A 23,990-nucleotide genomic window follows, 5' to 3' on the forward strand; every position below is an offset into this window, starting at 1 on the left:
TTTCATGTATGAGAGAAATCGAGGAAAACTCCCGGGAATTGTAGCCAAAAAGGGGTTTACACAGAAACAAGGATCCAAAATACCCGTATTTCCAATTTGAACCCCTTTCTCCGTGAAACCCCCTTCTTATTTCCTTTTTCCCTCCTCTTTTGATCTTTGGGGACGCGAGCACACGGCGTTTGTGAATGGGGAGATGCCATGATTGGAAAGAAGACTAGAGAGTAGTAGTCGTCTTAAGCAAAGATGGTAAGGCCGGCAGCCATTGCGATACCGCAAAGGAGGCCGAGGCTCTTCTTGAGAGACGGTGCCGAGGCGACCTGGACTGTGGACGGCTTGGAGCCGGAAGCACCACCCGTAGCGGTTGAGCCAGAGGCACCGCCACCAGAGCCGCCAGCGCCAGACGCACCGGGAGCGCCGCCAGCACCGCCAGCACCACCGGAAGAGCCGCCGGTGCCGGGAGCACCAGATGCGCCAGGGGCACCAGGAGCGCCAGACTGAGCGGGGGTTCCACCGGGTGCACCACCGGCACCGGGAGCGCCAGACGCACCGGGGGCACCGCCGGCACCAGGAGCTCCGGAAGCGCCAGGGGCACCACCAGCGCCAGGGGCACCGGACTGACCGGGCTGGGCAGGGGAGCCGCCACCGGGGGCAGCGTTGTTGTAAGAGCCGTAGCTGCCGTAGACACCGTAGCTTCCGGCGCCCTGGCTGCCAGAGGGAGCAGCGCCGTTGGCGCCACCGCCGTTACCTCCAGCACCGCCGCCAGGGGTGGAGCCACCGTTGTTGGAGCCACCGCCGTTCTGGCCGCCTCCGTTGTTGTTGTTGTTGGCTCCGCCTCCGTTGCCGGTACCCTGGCCGTTGCCGTTGCTGTAGGAGCCGTAGGAGCCGTAGACGCCGTAGGGGGCGGCGGTGATGACGGGGTTGGCGTTCATGGTGACACCGTTGCCGTTGATGACGACGTTGGCGGTGGGCGTCGGGATGGGGCAGATGATGGGGATGGTCTTTTGGGCGCAGGGCTCGCAGTAGACGGTGGTGGGGGCGAAGCAAGGGGGGATGTCCTTGGTCACGTACTCCCACGGCTGGCCGGTGCAGACTTCGGTCACTGTGTAAGTGGCCATCCACGACGTGGAGGGGTTGGCGGCGAGAGCCGTTGTCGTGTACACGGTGGTGTAGACATTGGTGGTTGCGGTGGCGGTGACCGTGACTGCCGGGTCGCAGGTGAAGAAGGCCGAGGTGGTGAGGGCTCCGGAACTGAGGGTTATGTCAGTAAGTCTATTTTATACGAGAGGTGATGGTGATGTATCAAAAAAGAGGATAGTGTTCTCACCTCATCTTGACTGTTGTTTAGTACTAGCTTGGGGGTGAAGAGTTGATTAAGCGTATATGGTTTGAGGGTTTGATATTAGTTGTATGGGCGAGTGAGGGATTAGATTGAGCTGTACGGAACGAGCGACAGACAGGTTATCCTGGAATTACGGAACGAATGTGAGGGGACAGAGTCCAACGAATGACTGGGTGAAGCGGGAGTTCTTCTGGGGGGGAAGACCGGGGGACGGGGGGGAGGAGAGAGAGAACTGGGGAACGAAAGGGCTAATCCAAGAGTTTCCTTCATCACGGCCGGCCTCTTCGTCTTATAGGGAGAGACCAGCAACAGTCAGGAGCACGGCAAAAGAACGAGCCAAGAACCAAGAAGGGGGTTAGCTGGAACACTCACTGGCCTGGCGGGCCCCTGGGTACGTTGTCCCTCCTCGACTGGCTGTACGGAGTATGAAAGCAAGCATCTTGGTGGGAATGCCGGGACATTGCGGCACATTCCTCAGTGCCCGGGTCCGGACGACGATGGTCCCCTTGGTAGGAGCCGTTGACATCAGACATGTCCTTTCCATCCTGCGCGAGAGGCAAAGCATGCGGTAATATCCACCTTTGAGGGCCGGAGTGGATGCTAGAGGTGGTGCGGCTGATCCGAGAAGTCGGATTGAGGATAACCATCTTCCAATTCCTTGGTGTTGCTTGATTGCTAGAGGTGGGGATACTATCACCCGCTTGGCAACGACGACAGACGAAAAGAGGCAAGGGCACATATTGTGTTTGCCGGGATCAGAGACTCAGACGGGTGCCGGGGCGTTGACGCGCAGCAGCATTGCTCGGGGAGCATGGCCAAGAATGCAGCCAGGGGCCAAGACATGTGGCATGGTTACACCTCAACGGAAGGAAAAGAGTGGACGGGGAGGAGAGAGAGAGAGAGAGCGAGGAAGAGGGCCTATGGGGAACGCTTTCAACCGTCTGTCGTCTCGTCTTCAAAAACCAAGACACGTGCAAATTCGGGACTAACAGTCTAGAACCCAAACCGCTGTTTTCTCGTGCCTGGATCCTTCTCCCTTGTACCTGAGGCTCTCACGGCTGTGTCTCGTCCTCTTGGGATTTCGATCGACCCTCACGGCAACAGCACTGGGAATGGAAGGAACCAGGAGGGACGGAGGCTCCCTTACGGCAGGAACTCCTACACCAGAGGATCCACCTTTCTTCTCTTCATGGTTCGCTGAGGAGTATCTTAGGTAAGGTACGAAGTGCCGGCCATGCTGACTGCACCTTCCTTTCCTCTTCAACCCCAAAATGACGAGAGGTGCCGTTGGCATGCTCTCTGCCTTCCACCACTTTCATACAAAGTTTGAATCCAGCTACGGCACGTAGGGAATGGCAATCATGGCATCAATCCAGTCTAGCCATTCGGCATGGCGTCAACTTAGGTAGACAGGGGATGAGGCTCGGGACATTCTCTCATCACTTGCCGGCGCCGTTCCTGGCTACCCAACGTAGGAGCGAAGGTCAGAGGGTCGGCACTTTCCTCCAAACCGTCATATCTCGTCCATTCGCAAACGGAAGTCCAGTCCACGGCTAGGAGGCAGTGAGCGGCTATCCGGGTTCCTGGCACCGCAGGTCTCACTTTTTCAAAGATAGCGTCGGTTTTTCCTTTCGACAATCAGAGCGAACACGAAGCGTGGACAAGAATTTTTACGACCCATGCCCGTTTCGAGAATTTGGCATGTCCCCCATCAACAGCATCCCTCACCCACCGCCCGTGAAATGGGCCTGGGGAGAGACTTCCTATAATCCAGGGAATTTTAATCTGCAGAGCGATCCAACTCCGAAGAGAGGAAAAGGCAACGCGACACCGTGAGAAAAGACTGGGTGTAGGTCGTGGCAGCTCTGGGTTACTTTTTGATCTAAGGAAAAGAAAAAGAAGAAGAAAGAGAGAAAGAATTTTCGCAGCGAGCCGCCCTTTTGAAGCTGCTGGAATTCGGCGCTAGGCCCTTCTGGGGACCCGACCCATCGGTCCTACCGTGCAGGGCGCATGCTAGTTCACTGTTCGTTGGCACTGTACGACACTGCAGAGATTTCTGCGAAATCCACAGTGTCCACTTGGGTTGTATGGGCCGCGCTCTTCAAAGTTCAACCTAACCTTCACCGTTCCGGTGTTACCATCACCACGTTGATCACGCATGCTCAGGAATAAGATTATCATTCAATCCCGTCTAGTCTAACCAGTCGAGGAAAACCATCATACCAGAGAAACTAGGAAACTCCATTGCCACGCGGAATGACACCGAAAACATCAAAAGCCAAGATTGTTGGACTCCACGGGCTCGACTCGCTCAAGCAGCCTGCCAGCCCTACATTACGAAGTGTTTTCCCCCCTTCCATGACCCCAAGCGCCTGAACACCCAAGTACCTTATGCATCTACTCTCTTATTCACACACTCTCTCTCTCTCTCTCTTTGTCTCTGCACACACAATCTCTTTCTCTCTACCAGTTTTTGGTGACCGTCATGGTTCTTGATCCCGCTGCGTAATCCTTGGCGTAGTCAGTGCCGATATACCGGCCCTTGAACGCCCAGATGATGATGCTGGGCAACCTCCACGTTCCCATCTGGCCGGTAGCCCTGCTCCGTCCAAGCGTGATGCCGGCCACGACCTTGGGGTCGACGACGTACGGCGTCGGCCTCGGCGCGCCCGTGAAGTGAGCCTGGATGCTCTTCACCACGTGCTGCACCTGCAGGTCCGCCAGCCGCCCGTACCCGCCCTCGAGGTTGCCGACGTCGCCCACCACAAAGATGTTGTCGTGGCCGACCGCGCGCAGGCTCTTGTCCTGCTTGACGTACCCGGGCGGGTCGAGCATGTTGGACGGCAAGAAGGCGGTGTTGGGGATGGCGCCGACGGTCGGCAGGTACGCGTCCGTCTGCAGCGTCGTCTTCTTGCCGCTCTTGTCCGTGAGCTCGAGCGTCTTTTGGCCGTTGGCATCGGTCTTCACGCTCGTAACCTTCGTGTTGTGGATCGTCTTGATATTGAGCTTCTGCAGCTCGTTGAGCGCCGCCTTGCGCACGCTGTCGGTGAAGGGAGGGCCGAGGGGCAGCTCGTCATTGTAGATAAAGTAGACGTCCTTGCTGCGCTTCTGCGAGTACTCGAAGCCGATCTCGCCCACCGTCTCGGTGCCCGTGACGCCGCCGCCAGCGACGACGATGCTCTTGGCGTCGGAGAGCTGCCGGCGGATGTCGCCGAGAGCCTTCTTGGTCTCCTCCGTCGTACCGACCTCCTTCCACGGCATGCTCTCCTTGGCGCGGGTTCCGGTCGCGATGACGACGGCGTCGTAGGCGATGGACCTGCGGCTGCCGTCGTTCACCACTACGTCGACGGTGTTCTTGTCGTCGTTGAGCTGCTCGGCCTTACCGATGATGACCTCGTAGCTTTCCTTGGGGTACTTTGCGAATGACGGCTCAATGGGGTGGAAGAGCACGTCGTCGCCAAATTGGCCAGGCACAACGCCGCGGACGGAAGCGAGGTTCCAGTAGCTGTGAAGCTTGGGTGTAAGTGGATGACGTCTTGCATATCGTGTGTGTGTGTGTGTATGTGTGCGTGCGTACCACGCCACCAAGTATGGGGAACTTACTGCTCAGAGTTGGGCGTCACCAAGATGACCTTCAGGTCCTTTACCAGCGGCACTGTATGCTTCAATGCATGGTGTGCAATGGGCAGGCCGGCAAGGCCAGCACCAAGAACGACGAGGGTAGGCATTATCGCGTGTCTGTTGAGACTTGCGGTAGTATGTTGGTGTGCGAGGTAAGATAGGGAAGTTGCGTTACGAAGCTTCTATAGCTCCGGGAGCTTGGTAAGGTAGCTTTGAAGACAGCGGTAGGTCGTATTAAGGGTTTCTGGTCCCCCTTGCAGTTATGCTAGGATGTAGCTCTTCCGAGTTTCTGATTCGTTTCGAAACGTTGGGAAGATGTGTGAGTTGGAGGTGGATAGGCAGACTAGACCCTCTAGTATCAAGAAGCAGAGCGTGGCGACGAGATTTGCTTTATACAAGATTGAACGGGGCAGGACTTTGGTATGCGTCAAGTCATGGTTAAAGTTGTGTGCGCCAGGGAAATCGGACTTCACAATTGCGCCTAGGTTTTTTTTGCGTTCAACGGGGCGCCAAGGTGTAGTACGCGGTGTAACTCGGAGACATTTCTGCTCCGTTTTGGTGTAGAGCACCCGAGCCATCGACAGGGCCTCCCGGAAGTCCCAAGTCGTCAACCCCGGACGGATACCCAAGACGGAAGGAACCACACCTCAGATAGAGATCTAGACGGGTACCTCAGGTGCTAGATTGATCATTGTGGGCTGTGACGAGGCGCATCGTACGGATTAGCCGCTCGGGGCGGATACAGTTATTAGTCAGGTAGGCGACTACAATCTATTACCTGTAGACTAGGCGCGCGAAAAACAACAGGTGTAAGTGACTCATGCAATGCTTTGAAAGGGGGAAAAACATCCGCTTGCGCTACTTGCAAGGGAACAACTGCGAGAAACGGGGCCTAGACAGATAAAGACATTGAAAACTGAGCAGCACACTTGCAAGGGAATGCTGTATGTTTGAGAGTGCGAGTGAGCGCGCGGTGCGGAGCGGACTTTTTTGCAGGCACTGAGACATTGAAGGGCAGGCGCTGGCATGACTAAGAATCCTTACGATGGCAGGTCGTGACGACTCTCTCGGGAAGGAAGGGCGTGACGAGATCACATGATTGTACATGTGATACGGAGATGATCAGTACTCCGGGCCCGTGCGGAGGAAGACCACCCAGCCAGGATTTCGGGGACTGGACCCAAATCCCTCCGGACCGGCCAGGTCCTTATCCCGAGCTGGTTACGTTCTTGTCCCGACCCGGCCACGCTGTCCCTCCGATCTCGATCTTGACAGTCCCGGGGCCTTGAGTCGTGGCACTCAGTTGGCTCTCACCACTGTAGTTATCAGCAATATCGACCCATCAACTGCGCTGTCATGATGGTTTATCGGTGGGAGATGCAAGTTTGCCAAGTTTGCGACAGAACCGTTGGCCTGTTTTGGCTCCACGATCCACAGGTAGGGATGTGGTGCTGGCGAGCGAACCATTACCAGGATGTCTGTACGGAGGACTGGGATTATAAACATCACTAAGACGAGCTAATCACAACTACAAAGTGAACAGAACGCAATGTGGCCGCGTCTTAGCTATTGTATTGGCATGCTGCTCTACCCTATATACGACTAGCATCCCTCCACATTCAGCTTATAGCGGCAGCCAGGAAAAGAAAGGAAAACATCTTCTGGCCTCTTCAACAAGTGTAACCAAAACTCCCCAACCTGGACCACTTTCTTTGCCCGTAACGACCCGTAAACGTTACATGAAAATGAACAGGGAACCGATGAGGCAAAGACCCATGGTCATGAGGCCGAGACCAGGAGCGAGGCTGAGACCACTGGCGCGGGCAGGGTTCGACGGCTGAGCACCACCAATAGGGGGCGCGCTAGCACCGGGCATACCGGGCATGGGCATCGTCATACCGGGAGCCATGCTCATGCCGGGCATGTTGGGCATACCGGGCATTCCACCGCCACCGGGGGTAGTCGGGGTTCCGGCAGGAGGCGCAGGGGCGGGCATCGGCATCGGCTTAGGCTGCATGGTGCCGCCTCCGCCACCGGTGCTGTTACCGCGGCTACCTCCCCCACCAGTCCCTTGACCAGCACCAATGGGTCCGGCATTCGTAACGCGGAAAAAGTTACCGGCGACAACCTTGTCTGAGAGACCGGCCGCCATGAGGCCGTTCATGACGTTGAAGTCACGACGGCTCTGAGCCGCGCCGGAGAGGGCCATCAGGCCTTGCTGCGTAATCATCGTGTGGTCGACCGCGACAAAGGTGTATCGATGGCTGAGAGGCTCTCTCGCGGGCGGGTTGGGGCCAATGTACGGCGCCAGAGCGGCTGCGTTCATCTTGTTTTGCATGAGGAACACCTTCTTGGGCCCGGCAGTGGTGTTGAGCGTCGTCGGGGTATCTGCAGACATGAGGCCGGTCTGCATCCAGTGGAGGAGAGTTCCGGTCTTGGGAGGTTGGTTGGTCGGGACGTCAATATCCACCATTATCACCGCATATTGGCCCTTGAGCTGCTGCTCGGTCGCAATTGTGGGTTGCGTCTGACTAGCTATTGGGTTCTTGTTAGGTTGACCTCGCTCTTTGGTCTCGACCGTGTGAAAACTTACAGTCCCTAGGCAGGTTCACGCCATCCAGTGCCGAGATGCCTCCGTAAGAAACAATTAAGGGAGTGTTTGATTGGGGCATAAAGCCCATGGGCGTAGCGGCCGACGTCAACGTCGCCGCCGCCAGGACGGCAATAGCCTTGGACAACATTATTAAGAAATATCTTGAAGGAGCGGATAGTAAGTCGCTACTGTGTTTAGAATCGAAAGAAAGAAAGGAATGAATAAGAACAACACAGCCAAGCGGAAATACCTGGCTCAACCACAACGTCGTTTAACAGGAAAGAAAAAGAGTTCAGGCCACGCTCATCTTGCCTTTGAGCGACCTGCCCAGACATTATCTAGGGCGCCTACTCTTTTCGCCTCATGTAAACCTTGGGGGTCATCCGTGGGTGCGGAAACATTGTCGATCCAGGATGAAACGCAGTCTTAGCACTATTGTTACAAGACGCAACTGCCTGCTGCATGAAGCATTGGCCCGCGACCACACTTCCTGGGCCTCGGGAGATGCGCGTCGATGGACGGGGAGAGCCTGTACCTGGATTATGCAGGGTTGCCCTTATTTGAACTTAACAGGAACAAGCTGCGACTGCATGTTGCGATATCGCGCCCTGCCGAGGGATCGTGAGTTCTCCACCCTCTGTCCGCCCTGGGTGTTTGCTTGAAATAACGATACATCATGCCGAGATCTCCAGCATTATCCCGCTGTTGCCTTCTGTGCCGCTATATCCTCCCAAGCGACCCCGGGAAAGACCCTTAGAACCTGTCCCATATTGCATTGGCAGAGTCTGTGAAAATAAAGGTTGGCGATCATTTTCGCTGGCTAGAGTAGTCAGCTCAGAGATGGGATGCTTATGCGACGCCGGCATAGTTTCTGGACTCAACCCGAGGTCTGTGTGTTGGGGATGCGCCCTTACTGTCTTCTCCTAGAAACTGGTCATTGCGGTGAAAGCCAATCACGTTGTGTTGAGCTGGGCTCCGGCTCTCTTGCGTGTTGATAGCTGAATGTAAGCCAAAGACAAAAGTCCCCGTGACTTGCGAGACCAAAAACAATAAAGAATGATCTGTCCTGCCACGGCGCTTCCAAGAAATGGGGAAACGGATGCAGCCGGCCTGGCTTCTAGGAATCCATGTTGACCTGGTGGCTGGCACAACCCCGCCACTGCGAGTACTGAGTTGCAGGAGACCATGAAACATCGGCCTTTTGTTTCCGATACTCGGCATCCGGAGTCTACCAGCGTCTTCGCCAATGGCCGTCCGGAACGTATAAAACCCAAAAAGGACGCCATCTGAACTTCACCACGAGGCCACAGGCTGCAGAGAAGATAATGATGGTGAATATGTGCGCAAAGCCCAAATGACTGCTCGTCGGTGATCCGGCTTATTGCGCAACAGACTCGGTTCAACAAGGGATTTTAGAGGTGAAAGTGAATCCTAAATGGCTGGAACTGACCCAAATCCGGATAGGAATGAGGCTCAAGCTTGTCTCACCTACCAATGACCTTTTCAGCAGCCAAATCGGCGTCAATGAGTCGTCAAGGCAAGGTTTGCCCGCCTAATGCGCCTCAGAGCCAAACCTATGCTGCATTAACATTATTAGCACCAGAGTACTGTGTGAACGCCAAGGTTCCGCGTGGGATGCTGACATCGTCAAGTTGCTTTTAGTGGTGATAGGAATGGTGCTTGGCCGTGGTCTATTGGCTTCAGCTGATCGACTGCGCAACACCAGCAATTGGAGTTTGCAGGAATGATCGTCCGTCGTCCTCCTCTCATGAACACCCTTCTGCCACCTGGGATGAGTACAATGTGATTTGTCGCCGCAAGAGTGTTTGTCTGCTCCAAGAGATCGACAATGCGCACAACTAGATGGGGTCTCCCGGTCCGAACACTAATGCATTCGTACACTTTGACTTTCTGCGAGCGAACACGCCGTCCAACTGGTTGGAGGACATGATAGCCATGGCTGAACCACGATAACCCTCCGATTCTCTCAATTGGTAGCAGGGTCTGGGATGATTGATATACAAACCAAACCTAGACCTATTCGATGGTTTGCGGAGCCCGAGACTCTTTTGTGTGTATGGTTGTCCGACTCAGAACACTCCGGCAGCGGGGTTGGTGGAGGATCGGCAAAAGATCGACCTGGGTTGTCGAGTGTTGTAAGGCGAGACAAGGGTCCTTTAGGCAAGATCAGACGGGAGTTATCGTGGCACACGTTGGTGGATTCAACGGTCGTCATCCCCCTTCCCGTCTGCGTAGTTGTTGGACAAGTCGTATTGTAATTCGTCGCGACTACGCAGGTCTTTGCCCAGAAACGCAAGCGTCTGAACAATGCTTCTCGGGCGGTCGATGCCGTGCCTACTCCCTTGGAAGTCCAGTTAGTATCCCAAGATCACAATCTCATGTAGACAGAGTTCTCAAATACCGTGTCACATCTGATGTGTGGTGGTTTCATCTGAATCATGTGCCCACCATCGTTGTACGAGAGAGGAGAGAATCAACCGTGTGTCACTCGGAGGGGTTGATGTGAGCACAGCAACAAAGGCATGACTGCCTCGCTTTCGCGGTGGGAATTGAGTGAGGAGCTTAGGAGCCTTGCTGTAAGTAGGCAGTGGGCATGTTGGTACATAAGTTAGAAGGGCAGCCTTTTGGCCGGGATAAAGTGGATGATATCGTATGTTGCACTTCATCATCAGGATATGACAAGAGGAAGAAATTTGCGAAGCCCACTTATTCATCTGAAGTGGAAGTAGGTAGGTGGAAGGGCCATTTTTATGGCGTGTACTACCTTCCACGTTGCGCTTTTCTGACGATATGCCCCCATGGCGAGTTGGGGGAGAAGTACATACGTTTTGTATAAGCCATGGACATTCTCATCTGGTAGGTGCGGTCTGGTGCCTCTCCATTTCAATCTCCTGGCTACGGCAGGGACGATTGCCCACGTGTTCTTTTAACCGACACGGTTACCCTACATTGGTGGTTTTGGTCCTTAACGTCACTTCGAGCACTGCAAAGTTCATCGAATTAGTTACTATCACTAGGATGTGAAGATTTATTCAGCAAATCATCATACCATCAAAGGAGAGTTTAATGTCATGCTTCTGGGCAGGGGCTATTTTGTAATGGGATGATGACATACTGCGGGTTGAGAATGATGGCATCACGTAAGATAGGCTCATAGTTATCCCGTTTGCTGCCGAAGGCTTATAATACCACTCGCTGAGCTTTTCAAATTCGAGAAGATTCAGGGATATATCTGGTATTCTACCATTTGGGTGGCTTGCGCTGGTATGTCTCAGGGGAGGAGCAAGTAGATGTGGTTATCTCTCAAGAATGACTTCGATAGAGCCTTGCATTGGTCCATGGTTGAATGGTCCCTCACTGATCCGAGCACCAACCGGCCTTCATAGGGTGAGTGCCGATTCTGATGTCAGAGTAAGAATTGCGTACTTTAATGCCCCAACACTTGCCTTCCCTTTTTAGATATGTCTTCCGGCAGTCATGAACTCGGCCACGCTCGCGTCGTTCGTCTACTTGCTTGAGATACAAAGACAATGCTCCTTGTGACTTATTCCTCATATTCAAGAAATGTACCACACGATGGTAGGTTGTGACGAAATGAAAGCCTCTTCTCAGCTTCGGGGGCAAGAACCACCAAATCAATCATACAACTGAGCAAAATTACTCTCGTGATGTACTCACTTGGCCCAGACCTTGAGTGAAATCCCTCACAATAAGGGTACGGCCGCCAGGGTATGAAGATAGTGGCGATTTAAACAGGACGACCCGCCAGCTTTACCGCCACGCTCGCGTGCTTTTCAAAGAGCAGATAGGCAAGCATACCACCATTGCTTTGTCGAAATGCCGTCAAGGTCGACGATTTGATGTGAGTTGAAATCCACTGGACAGAGCGCCATAGGTCTCCCTGACAGAAAGAACAACACTCTAGATGGCTCAAAGGACTGCTCCAAGCAATCCTATGGTAAGATTACGAGGGTTAACCCACGACGAAGGAATCACGAGTCACCACGACCACTCCTGCGCTGGGCGACACCCACTGTCATGATCAAATATATCTGGATCTGATGGCCAGAATGACGGCACAGGCGTCCTTTAGTAGGACCATGAGGTCCTCTGGGTTACACTTACACCAGCACTGATTCACTGACCGGCACGGTGTGACACACACGTCGGGTAGGATTTTAGAAGTCTTGGGCAGTGATTATGGAGCACTCCTCCATCGAAACTTTTTCTTCCACGCTGAATTCACCCTACGTTTTGGCCTGAACCGGCGTGATAGTGACGTACTATGGATCATAACAAGGAGAGAGACTGAAGATCCAGAAGTCCCCGATGCTGATCTGGTATAGTAGAAAGACGGGTAAACCGCCACAGACCCCTTTTGCTGCGAAACAGACATCGACCAACAACTCTACTTCGACCGCGGCCGTATCTCGATCTCGATGTTCAGTATTGAGATGCAAAAGACGCTCGATGCTCGATGCCTGTCCAACTCTGACCGAGTGCCGTGGTTGACGAGCAAGCTTCAACATCGCAGAGAAGGTTGAGCCTGAGAAGTCGGAACGGCCGTCAGGATGACGGAGGATCGCCGAAGAGCTCAGCGACAGCCAATCATTACCGGGACGGTTAGCGGCGAGGATCTCGTTGGGCGACAAGTTCAAACCCCTCGGGCCCCAGTAAATTCGGACGCAGAGGTGCCGCAGAGTGGCGGGGGAAGGCACCGGGACGGTCAGAGAGGTTTCGGGGATCAAAGGGAGCAGAAGAAGAGAAGGACATGGCGTGCTGCTATCTTCTCTGGCCTCCATCAGGCAGTTCGGTGATGCTCGAGTCTAGGAGGACTATCACCGCTAGGTTTGAGGGTGCGTGGACCTTGATACTCTCACGGTGGATCGGGGACTCGAAGTAGGGGCTCGTCATTGTGGACGAGGCGTCGGCCGACAATTCTTTCTAGGCGTAAAGGAAGCAATAGATGTCCCATTGGAAACCATTCTCTAGAGGTAGTATAACATCATTCATGACGTTTCAGAGGATGATTCCCCAGACCTCCACGACCCCTCGGCCCCCATCAAGGGCCCATCGCAGGCGAGATCGATGTCATTATGCGGGCCATTTGATCATACTGCGTGGTCCAGCCGTTGGGACGGCTCCTACCGTGGCCGAGAGTTGAGGACGCAGGGGCGAAAGCAACCCTCCTAGCTAGTACATGTTTGCCAGCTGTAATTCAGGGGTCGTCGCTGAGTACCGATATGCTGTCACAGACGACCATCCGCCCAAAGTAGGAGGATTGAGATCTGATTGTGTGTGCCAGCTCTTCGGGCATAGCGGCCGGTAGAGATGAGGTGAGGTGAGAGGCATGGCGTCATCACGTGTGATGGCATACCTTTGACGGTCGCGCAAAGAAACAGTTTCGTTCATATCACTTTGAGGTATGTGAGCTCTCCTTCTTTCTTGTGGTCCAGGTCAGACAAGAGTCAGGGTCTGGAACCTTGGCGCGGGCCTGTGTCTCCATTCGAGGCTGAACGGAGCTCATGGAGAGTGTGGATAGTCATGGTATGATGCAGGTGGCGGGAACTGCTTCATGGGTGCTCCCATAGTATGGACGGGAGGCTTTTTTTCATTGTCAGCCGTCGTAAGGGTCGCACGATGATGAGAGAAGCTGTGGCAAGGGGCGATGCGAAGAGAGAGAAAAAAGAATCTAGCTCTAATAGCAGCTAGGTGTGCATGACAGACGATGCAGCAATGCTGGAACGAAGCGAGACGGGAGCCGCATTCTAGCTAGCAAACGTGCAAATCTTTGAAGATCTGAGAGAGAAGAGGGTTTCTTTCCGCCTCGTGGAACTCGGTCTAAGCGGGCTGTCAACGTAAAGAGACGTAGAAAGACGTAAGTTGTGGTGCTGTCTGTGGTGCTATGAGGTCGTCGCGCGTATCACTCCTTCCTCTGACGGAATGGACCAGCGTTTGAGCCTTTGGGGTGAAAAGGGGGGCGTGTTTGTGGTGTGTGTGACGGAACAGCTCGTCAAAACGTTACCAGGGAGGAAGGGGAGAAGATGGAAGAAAACGCTCGCTCCAACGTTTTGATTGGTTGACTAAAGCGAACAGCAGGGGGGGATCCGACCGTCGGACCAGGGGGTGAAAGAGCAGCGAGTGACATCATAGGGCGCCGGGTTAGTGGCGCAGCGTGACTTCACACGAGACTTGATTGGCAAGACCTGACGACACACCAACCTCCAAAGAGCTCCAACGACGTAAACTGAGGCAAGGCCGAACAAACTGAGAGGAAGGAAGAGCTGCCTTCCGTCAGCCTTGACGTCTGTGTGTCCCATCCAGCCAGCCCCAAAGTCTGAATTTCTGTCGTCTGCCTACGGATACCACTCCCACAAGCCACGGCCGGTTCGAGGTCTGTCCGTCGCTACGGATACGTCCTGACCACATGCATCCATCCATGGTCCATCCTCCATCCCCCCATGAGGGCATCCATCCCTCTCGCGATCCCCCCGGCCGTCTATCTTACGTTACGGTTTACTGCGTATCGCGTATCTTCCGTCACAGCTGTCTCGCCACGGTCGAGGGAGGCCATCCATGCTCCAATGAGGTTCTGGGCCATTACATAGCTTCCAAACGCGCAAACCCGCCGTTTCGGTTGCTTTCCTTTAGCGACAGAGTGTGTATTCTTTCTTGTCAGATCTCCCCGGCCTTTCAACCCCAGCGTATATCGGAGCTTTAGTTCGCAGACCCCTGACGCCCTGGTAAATCTCTCACCCGAAGAGAAATGTCTCCAATTTCTCGGTGAGGGTCAGATCAAGACCGAATGCGGCCTACCGTTCAATGAACCTTGTCTGCTCCTCCGTGACCCGGCTCCGTGATGTCGAGGGCCGAAATTTGTTCGAAGCTTCCTTGTTGTTGGTCTTGGCATCTTGCTGGCTCAGTGTTCAACTCTGAATAGCTTCGGCATGGGCAAGACCCGGTGGGACCAGGTCAAGTGTGGGAGGGCGTGATGGGGCACGCCGCACGTCAAGATGCCCCTGACACGGGAATCATGGGAATCAGCGCAGAGGCCTCTGCTGAATAGGGTTGCCACCGAAGGAGGGGAGAAGGGGGCAATTCTCATCCTCATCATTTCTTAGAGGAGGGGGGAATGGGAAATTGAGGCCCAAGAGTGCCGAAGTCAGTCTCGCCGCCATGGCAAATTTCTCAAATTCCCATGCCGACGGAGGATGGTGGACATGAGGGCATCATGGGAATTTCCTACAGGTACGTCCCTGGCCCTTGGGCAAGCATGGTCACGATCTGGACAGTATTCCCACTAACACGAGGATCAAACCAATGATAGCCCTCAAAGACGGTGGGGACCCGTGAGGTAGCAGTTCCAAAAAGTTGCTGAATGGCTTCAGATTTGGCGGCTAGCCTTCCACACTCTTGTTTGGGATCCGTGCCTTCTGCCTTGACGGCATGGTGTCCGCGCCCCGGCACAGACCAGGGACGCCAAGTTGTAGTTGTGGTGGTGAAAGGTCAAGAAGGTGAAGTCTCCACTGCCCGAAAGGTTCAGGGCGACGGCGGACGACCAGGGCCAAAAAGAAGGAAGGTGGGACACTGGACGGACCCACTGGCAACAACGTTCACACCCGGGGTCCGGCCGACGCAGACGCTTCGGCCAATGACGTCTGCTCCACCCGCCGATCTTTGACGACAAGTCTTGCTTGGCTACTGCTTGGCCGCGCCGTTGCCAACCTTCCACTTCCCTTACACCACATTCCTGCTACTCTAAACAAGACAAGACTTACTACCACCCATTTCTTTCCCGTCATTGACCTATTGACTAGGGCAGCTCTGGTCAAGTGCCAGTAGCGCCTGTCTTTAATGTGAACACGCTTCTTTTTGGCTGGCTTGTGACCCCCCGGCCTGGACCCTCATCGTCGTTCGTTCGCGCAAGCTGCTTGCCTGCGGATGGCGACCTGACCGCGAGCTTGCTTGCTTCCCCTGGACCTGGATGGGATAGACGTACCATGCAGCCGTGGCAGCACAATCGTACAACGAACATGCCGACCCTCCATCAGAGTTGGGGGAGGTTTCAAGCTTTCGATAATGCAGTCCTCCTGTAAGGTCATAGGGTGGCCAAAAATCAAGGGTCCAACACACCTTTGAGCCTTTGGCGTCGGGATGGGCACGATGTTCGAGACAATCCTATTCGCTTGCAGTCTGGCCATGTCTATCTCGACGTATTGATGGAACATGGATCAGAACCCCTCAAGCCTCTTTTTCTCAGGGTCTCCCGTCCAGCTCCACACCCCGTCCGCCGGTCCAGAACCTCCGAGGGTAGGAAAGCGAAATGGAGAGGGGACTGATCGTCGCTGACTTTGTTCGAGATTCGGGTGGGCAGGTATTCTGACATGTCGACAGCTACTCCAAAGAAGCGCGAGAGGCAGAGAGGGAACAAGCTGTGCTTCATAGGCATGCGTGAGAATGTGTGGCCAGTAGGTACCGGTAGACATGCCCGGTGACTTTCGGTGTGGACAACTGATCAGCAGGGTCTTTCCGTTCTCGACCGCCTCCCGCACCCGCAAACCACCGCTACCACCTCTCTTGTGCCCTGCAGTGTATCACCGTACCGCTTACTGCATCATCAGCCCTGTCCGTGGCAATAAACCCAGCCGTGGGCGAGGTCTGCTTGATTGGCCCCTTGCGCCTCGACCCCCGGTCCAGTTACGCCATATCGTGCAGGCCTCACCCGGGGGTACAGCAGAACGCTAAGACGCCGTCAATCACTGCCGATCCCTAGCGGATTGAGCGTAGGCGGGATATGCAACAGCTCCTCTTTGCTGAGTGGGAGGGATGAGGGGGTGAGGAGAAAGGAACGGTGCCTGCTTTTCTCTCTCTCACTCTCTGTGCGTGGGAAAAGCTGCTCAGTCTGCGTTGCTCAATCTCGTCTCTTCCCACACTCAGGACCCCCTCGAGAGAAAGGGAGGGGGGGTGTACCTTAGCGTAGGTCCCATAGCTTGCAACAACCGCTAGTGACGGAGGACCCTGTGTTTTGCCTGATGGGCGGCGTGCTCACCACCACCACACACACGACCCCGTCCGCCCAACTTTCCCTACGTCTGTGTTCACCTCTTCTCCACGACAAGCCTTGCAGCGACCCTTTTCGCCCCTCTTATTTTCTTTTATAAACCCAGGACCATTCCTGCCATCCACCGTTTCTTGAAAGCCCGTTTCATCAGCATCCAGCTACAATAACAACAACTTCACACCGTTCTTAAACACATCTACAATACTTTTATATCTACCTAGCTCTTCCATCACATTCGTCTATCGAAGCAACCCACCAAAACCACAACTACTCTTCACACGCCCTCAGCCTCTCATCAGCGGCTTACTATCAATCAACACCACATATTTCATCTAAACCGTCTCCATGAGCCCTTCCACCATGCCCGCTCGCCAGGACGCCTACTCCGTCTCCATCCCTGTCTCTCCTCCTCCTCCATCAGATCTCTCCACCTACATGCGCTCGATGCACCAACACACCAAGCGCCAGATGGAGGCTGCCAACCGTTCGTCTACCAGAAGATCCGGTGGCCGCACGAGTTACCCTCACAACTCTCATCACTCTTCATCCAGCCACGACTCATCGTATTAATACATATTCGATAAATCATAATGGCTATTTCACTCATTGACCCTTTTCAACGGGTCTTCGGCTCATCATTCTGGTCATTACATCCGGCTTGAGAGCCTCTCTTTCAGCGACTGCGAAAAGCAGACAACAGAATCTGTTCGGTCTAGCACGATACTAGCGCGATGGGATCAGAATTACGGCAACATTAGCATTTGGCGCGAGAGAACTTGTTTTACAATGGCGGGTTTTGTTTATGAGGAGAAATCCCCAGGCGTTGGTGGTTTGGAGGATATCGGGCAGTTTACCTCGAGACGTCGAGGTTGACTATCCATGATTATGATAAAGCACGAATAAATCTTTACAATCGCTACAAAATGATTTGCAATTTCATCAGCTGTGACATCTTACTATCTTCACACCACATAATTGACTCGAACCTGCTCACAATCACCCTATTTTATATCTCATGCGTTCCAGCCAGCATTCGATTGATACAATATTTTCAAGCTAAAGTCTGTTACTAATATCTTGAATAACACGAAGAAATATACGACGATTTCTTCTCAAATTCATACAACATTCGCTTCCGACGATACTAATCATCCACCATCTAGAACTTGCGACCACTTCCAGCACACACTCCCCAAAGGGCGGCCATCCTCTCCATCTCTACTTAGATCCACCAACCCTGCCACGATCGACGTGGTCCAGGCACCCAAAATCTTGAATCGCACAATCAAAGAAGAAACCCACCGAGAGAGATAGCCAAGAGGTCAGTTGCCTCACCAAACCTTGGAGTCTATTCCCAAGCTCAACACACACACGCGCCGCACTCGCACACATACGCAACAGCTTTCGCAGCGCTGGACCTGTCAAGGTGAAAGATCGACAGTGGGGCTTGCGCAAAAAAAAAAAAAAAGCACAGACGACCCAGGAACATCTAGAACACAGCAAAGGGGAAGAAGGTGTGTGACGTGCAAAGCGAGGGGGAGGAGGGGGAACGGTCGAAAGTGACGTCTCAACAATGCTGGACGGCTAGAGTTTAATTACTTTGCTAGGTATTCATCGTCCGAAGAACGAAAAGTCAAAGGGAGATAGAACGAGAGGCGGGGGATGGGGGTGGGCTTCGGCCCCTTCTGTCGGTGTTGCCTTTGATCGTTCAACATTCGTCGAGTACCTTACATTGTCCTTGTACGTGTACCCTTACGCCATCAACCGTCTGTCCACCCAATGCCTTGATTATGTACCCTGGGGAAAAGAGTCTGTGCGGTAAACCTCCGTTTTCCGAAACGCCATGCCCAAAGATTAAAGTTTACCACCAAGTAAAACAACAGCCCTGCTCATGATATGAAAGGAAAGAATGACGTGCAGCTGCTCTCCATTCCCCCTGCGTGGTGATGCAGGTGGGCAGTGACAAAGAGTCAAGGGGGAGGGAAACGAAGAAAAAGTCGCTGCAGCCACGCCCTGGCTTTTATTCCCATATCGCACACAACTCTCAGACCAGTGAAGGCTTCTTTTTGATGCCAAGCGCCGCAGAGTAATCCTTCTTCTTCTTCACCACGCGTTTGGCGGGAGGCGGTGGCGGCGGCATCATTGAAGTATCCCTCACGGTCTCCACCGCTGCAGACTTCTCCCCCGACGTTGAGGATGACGCTACCACCGCCGATGATGAGGAGGAGGAAGAGGACAATGATGGTCCACCAATGACTCCTTCGTCAAACTCATCGTCGTCGATAATCTCCTCTCCAAGCCTCTCCCTCGCAGCAGCGAAAGCCTTCCGCGCAGCCTCCTCGTCCTCCTTCTCTTGTCTAGCTCTCTCCTCGTCCTCGGGCCTGACGACGTACTCGGAGAAATCCACGCCGTCCTTTTCAGACCGCTGGATGCGCGCGTTACGCTGGCGGATCTCGTCGAGCGCGTCCGCGGCAGCCATCTCCAGCCTCGCGTCCTCGTTCTTGGCCTCCAGGTCCGCCATCGCGTTCTTCTCCTCCTCGCCCGCGGCTTCAGCCTCCTCGCGCTCCAACCGGTCCAGCCTCTCGTCGACGCTCTCCTTCTCGCCTTCCTTGTTGCGCCAGGGCTCCATGTTCCGTATCGCGCCCTTGATTACGGCGTAGTCGGCGATCTTGGGGTCGGTCCTGATGATGATTTCCGCCGAGCACCGCGTGCACTTCAGGTAAAAGCGGTGAATCTGGATGTTGAGGTATCGCTCTGCTTGGTTCGTCTCCTTTCTGGAGTTGAATTTGCGGCCCTTGTAGATGTATTCTCCGCACGTCGTGCACTTCATCGAAAAGGGCGCCATGATACGGACGGTCTGGACCTTGGGGCCGGTCTGCTTGGGACCACGCTTGCGCGTAAGGGCGGAGGGATCGAAATCCGGGGGGTAGTACTTCTGGAGCACTTTTCGTTCAGACATTTTGAGCTATGGGCTTCCGCAAGGTTATACGACAATAGTTTCGGGTTCGGTAGGCGTAATTGTGGGTGAAATTGAGGTTGTCGTGAAACTTTTTGGAGGTGTTGATATCTCGTAGGCAAACCGTGCAGCTGTGGCGGATGTCACTGATGGTGGGGCGCCGTGCCGTATCGGGAATCCGGCGAAATAAAACACCCGGTCAATGATTACGGTCATGTTCGCACAATATTCAACTTCCGTTTCTTTCAAACCGTTTCACATGTGACCATTCCTGCCAAGAATCTCATCAAAGCACCAGTATCTTCAACTCATTCGCGAGATGTTTCTAAAAGGCCAATTCCATGATCACGACCGAGGAGGTTTAAGGCTATACATTGCTGTTGTTAGTTCTTGGCTACTCGACTGCCGTGTAAAAATGGATTACTCCGTAGACCGGCCAAGATCATGCTGCCAGCCCTGAAAGACCGTGTGAAGTTCTCGGAAACAACCGCTGACGAGCCTCAGCAAACCCGCGCGAACAACCTTCCCTGTCCACACGTGTAGAACCAAGGTCCACCTTCCAGCAGAGTCTAGAATTGATCACGAGCACCCTGGCTTGAGCTTCAATTTCCCGAGTTGGGCTCTCTTTCCCAGTTCCTTGCTCTTACGGATACTCTCGGGCACCAACGCAACACTCAACTCAAAACGTGGACGGCCACCGTAGACGGATCATGGACTTCCGCAAGGGAAACGCGCGGGGGCACGTCGACGGAGTAAAGAGACGTTACATGTCGGCAGGTCTTTCACCCGCTCGCCAGTCGGCGCCTTAGTCGGCATCGACACAACACACTCACACCCCCTCTGGTTCCAAAATCGTTGTAAGGGACCCTTGGCTTCCGGTCACAACCGTTGGGGCCCCACTGTCGATCTTGCTCGTTCCAAGGTTCGAGGCTGACTGGAGAGGAAAAAGTTGGCATCAGTGAACCCCGTCCCCTGGCGGGCAGGGTCACGAAGTGCATCTTGCCTCGACACCGCCGGAGGACGCACGTCGGGCGGCATCGTGAACACCGTGGTGGTGTTGTGATTCCCGTCGGTTCCGGCACGAGCAGTCTCGTGGTTGCGACCCCAAGGGTCTACGCTAGCAATCATGAATCACCACACTAGCAGCCTAGCACACCTTTATGCGAACGATGTCGTCTCTTTTTCAGGGACCGCAGCCAACTAAGGTAGACTAAGTGATCGAATCAGCTCATCAGATGCAACACCTAGGAGCAGTTGGTTGAAGCTCAAGTCTGCTGTAAGGTATCGTCGAGGCATCGCACGATACGGTTCAGGAAACCTCGTTTCGTGGCGGCACTCACCGAGCATCGTCTCATGTTGCTGTTGACCGCCCACCAAGTCAATTTGATCATCTCTGCAGGATTTCAATAATTTCAATCTGCTGCAGGACCCATCTGCAGTGGGAAAAAGTTGGCGTTGGCGCGGCGGTTCGACAGGAGCATGGGAATCAAGGAATCCCATGTCGATCCCTATCCTTTTCCGGAATTCTGTAAACTCTAATGGTTTTGCGGGTCTCCACGACCAAGTTCTCAATTCTGCCAGCCGTTCCTACCAACTTGGCAAAGCCCTCAAGCGCCCTCCTTGACACCCACCTCCAGCATTTCAGCCAGGAGGTCCCATTTCACAGCCGCCTCGTCGCTTGAGGCCCTGGCAACCCCTCGTAGGCCCCCACAAATGAACTTTAGGTGCCTCTCAAAGTCTGTCTTAATCTCCCGCAAGCATTCTAGGTAGCCCTTGCCTGCATTAATCGCACCCCTTTTGGTTCTGGTCCCGACACGCTCCGCACCTTCGGCGTCACTGTCTTCGGCGTAGACAGCCGGTTTTCGACGGCGGGGACTCGCCTTCATCGGCGAGGACATAATGGAAAGACGGGATAGCTCCTGTTGTTCCTCAGCCTCCTCGGCGACGCTAGCGCTTTGTGCGTCCTCAAGTTTCGCGGCTAGGTCCATGATGTCTAGGATGCCACTGCGTATGGGATCCAGTTTTCTGCCGAGACATGCAGCGTCGATAACTTGCTTCACGAAGGCTTCGTGAAGCCTGATCATGGCATCTACATCATAGGCCGCTCGCATTTTCCAGCGGAGGGATTCTGTGTAAGGAGCTAAAACCAGCGTTGCCAGATATGTCTGGATGCAGTTGCAAAACCACATCAACTTCGAGCGGAGCAAGTAGTATAGCGCTTTGCTACCCCATACATCGCTTCTCGAAGCAAGCTCGTCGAGGATCCGGTTGCGTTGGATGAGGCCGATGGCGCGTCTGATTTGCATGAGAAATGTGAAAACTGCTTGGTATTGAGCAGCTGTGTCTTCGGTGACAACGAGCTGCACTGGCCAGGGAAGACGGTACTGGAGGGTGATTTCTGGCAAGGCCGTACGGATGAGATCGCGACCAGCGACAACAGATTTCTTCTGGCCTTCGATCCGGACAGTGACGAAGAGGCGGGTGGTATCAACTCGTGGCGAAAATGCCTCCTGAGCCAAACCAGTCAAGGAGTATCGGTCATGCCAATCGGGCCTGAGGGCATCTAGCCGGGCGAAAATGCCTTTGCAGAATTCATCAGCCGCAGCTCCGTCAGCCATGAGAAAGAGGTGATGCAGTGCGCCAATATTCGACTCCAGGTTGCAAGAGTCAAAGAGCGCCTGTTTCAGGGTTTCCGAGGTCGCATGATATTTGCTCTGCATCCATAGAGTGAAGGCCGATGTGAATAGCTCGGGGAATGGTGCAAGTTCCAGGCCTGGTGGGCAGACCGCTTCGAATGTTAAAGCGGGTTCGTGATCATCCCAGAGTTGACGAAGTGCATCAAATTTTCCAAGATGTTTGAGAACAACAATACTTTTCCCAGCCGTGAAGATTTTGCCAACACTTGGCTGCAGGAAGCTGGGCGCATGCAAGACCCCTTCTGATGTTCGCCTCATTTTAAATTGTTCTTGCCAGACCTGACGGAGCGGAACCTGGGTTGGCGACTCAGACACGAAGAAGATCTTATCGCCTGGCACGAGTTGCCCCTCTGACATCCAAAGTCGAATTGGTCGGAGATAGACTTGAAAACAGTTGAAGAATATTCGACCTAGGAGGTCATAAGTCGAATCGCGGCCTGAGAGCTGGGCTCTGCTAATTTCATCGTAGATAAGTTCGAGAAAGCGAAACGCTCCACCATTCGCAGGATCGTACAGCTGTCTTATAATCTCCGAGAGAGATCCTAAAGGTTCCATCCTTGGTCTGAGTTCCTCCAGGACTGCTGCCATGCTGATGACTGTATCTTCCCGCGCCACTGCCAGACTACTCTGAATATTGGACAATCTTTTGTCAAAGGACTGCAGACAGGCAATGACATTGTCACGGAAAACCTGGAAGAGAGGCGCTGTTTGGGGTCTCTTCGAGAAAGTCCGTATCTGGGAAACTTGGCGCCCGCTTTCCGCGAAGCTGCTCACAAGTGCTTTGTGTGTATCCCATTCAAGACTGGATATCTGGTACGCCGGGTCGGCAAGACCATCTTTCTGGAACAATGTCGTGGGTAGGCCTTGTAACATGAAGAGGGCCTCTCTCATCGCCTGGAACTCTGTAATGGCGACCTTTTGCGGTCGGGCTGAAGATGCAGTCTTCTTGCCTTCCGCCCTCCAAGCCTGGCTATCCTTAACGACCTTGAGGGCTGCCTCGTCAGACGAGGCAATCTCGAAAGCCTCCGGTCTCCTGCCAACTGATGTATCCAGAGTTGAGAGAGATGTCTCATCAGATACACTTGATGTATCTGACTTGGCCTCGCCATATTCATCGCCAGAGTGATCGCTGTAGTCGATGGAGTTCCATATATCGGCTTCCTCGTGCCATCCATCCTCTTTCGCGATGTCTTCCCATCTAAGCGGCGGTTCGAGGTCTTTTTCGGGCTCTTGAAGGAGTTCTAGGTCGCTGAGTCGGGTTTTCTGTGTTGGCTTATCGGAAAGCTCGAGGAGAAAATGAAGGATGTCGGGGTGCCACTTCGTTCGGAATTCTGATAACGCATCGAGCCGCTCCTTGAAGGCATCTGCCAAGCCTTCACGATGGTGGACCCTAAATCGCTCCTCCAGGCCGACAAGCTGCTTGTCAACGTCGAATTGATTGGTGCGCAGGAAGTTGTGATGCTTGAGACTGCGATGAGAAGACTCGCGCAATAAATTGAAGCGCTCTCGACTGATGTGCTGCCGTTGGTGTTAGCGACGGGCCGAGCTGCATTGCATTGTGTATGCCTATGCAAGATGGGATGAACCGTCTCCCACCTTGTCCGGTGTCGATGTGATAACCTCGACCAGCTCGTCGGTCAGGGCGCCGAGCTTTGCAGCGAATGCCATTGTTTGTCGTCGGAAGTGGCCAGGCGGGGGATTTC

At 54.0% G+C, this 23,990-nt stretch overlaps 6 protein-coding genes across 6 annotated transcripts; 1 reads left to right on the top strand and 5 right to left on the bottom strand.

Annotated features, from left to right (window-relative positions):
* Positions 1-81: 81 nt before the first annotated feature.
* HER10_EVM0010686 (uncharacterized protein) lies at positions 82-2,542 on the bottom strand. The gene is made up of 2 exons (XM_035480138.1): positions 1,325-2,542; positions 82-1,248 (listed from the first exon to the last, which is right to left on the bottom strand). Exons 1-2 carry the CDS (start codon positions 1,327-1,329, stop codon positions 234-236), a joined length of 1,020 nt encoding a protein of 339 aa, XP_035333276.1. The 5' UTR covers positions 1,330-2,542; the 3' UTR covers positions 82-233.
* A 961-nt stretch (positions 2,543-3,503) lies between these two features.
* On the bottom strand, positions 3,504-5,905 carry HER10_EVM0001187 (uncharacterized protein). Its single transcript, XM_035470942.1, has 2 exons — positions 4,943-5,905; positions 3,504-4,844 (listed from the first exon to the last, which is right to left on the bottom strand). Exons 1-2 carry the CDS (start codon positions 5,065-5,067, stop codon positions 3,803-3,805), a joined length of 1,167 nt encoding a protein of 388 aa, XP_035332125.1. The 5' UTR covers positions 5,068-5,905; the 3' UTR covers positions 3,504-3,802.
* A 666-nt stretch (positions 5,906-6,571) lies between these two features.
* Positions 6,572-7,810, bottom strand: HER10_EVM0003786 (uncharacterized protein). Its single transcript, XM_035473450.1, has 2 exons — positions 7,554-7,810; positions 6,572-7,495 (listed from the first exon to the last, which is right to left on the bottom strand). The coding sequence occupies exons 1-2, from the start codon at positions 7,699-7,701 to the stop codon at positions 6,696-6,698; spliced, it is 948 nt and encodes a 315-aa protein (XP_035332424.1). The 5' UTR covers positions 7,702-7,810; the 3' UTR covers positions 6,572-6,695.
* Positions 7,811-16,223: 8,413 nt separating this feature from the next.
* Positions 16,224-17,555, top strand: HER10_EVM0010801 (uncharacterized protein). The gene has a single exon (XM_035480250.1). The coding sequence runs from the start codon at positions 16,981-16,983 to the stop codon at positions 17,203-17,205; it is 225 nt and encodes a 74-aa protein (XP_035333291.1). The 5' UTR covers positions 16,224-16,980; the 3' UTR covers positions 17,206-17,555.
* Positions 17,556-17,584: 29 nt separating this feature from the next.
* HER10_EVM0005464 (uncharacterized protein) lies at positions 17,585-19,688 on the bottom strand. Its single transcript, XM_035475080.1, has one exon. It carries the CDS (start codon positions 19,592-19,594, stop codon positions 18,680-18,682), a length of 915 nt encoding a protein of 304 aa, XP_035332628.1. The 5' UTR covers positions 19,595-19,688; the 3' UTR covers positions 17,585-18,679.
* A 1,510-nt stretch (positions 19,689-21,198) lies between these two features.
* On the bottom strand, positions 21,199-23,955 carry HER10_EVM0000164 (Spc97/Spc98 family protein; the record flags this gene model as incomplete). Its single annotated transcript, XM_035469958.1, has 2 exons — positions 21,199-23,805; positions 23,884-23,955. The coding sequence occupies 2 exons, from the start codon at positions 23,953-23,955 to the stop codon at positions 21,199-21,201; spliced, it is 2,679 nt and encodes an 892-aa protein (XP_035332007.1).
* Positions 23,956-23,990: the final 35 nt, after the last annotated feature.

The sequence above is a fragment of the Colletotrichum scovillei genome, assembly GCF_011075155.1.
Source record: "Colletotrichum scovillei strain TJNH1 chromosome Unknown Contig00006, whole genome shotgun sequence".
In the NCBI taxonomy this organism is placed as follows: Eukaryota; Fungi; Ascomycota; class Sordariomycetes; order Glomerellales; family Glomerellaceae; genus Colletotrichum; species Colletotrichum scovillei.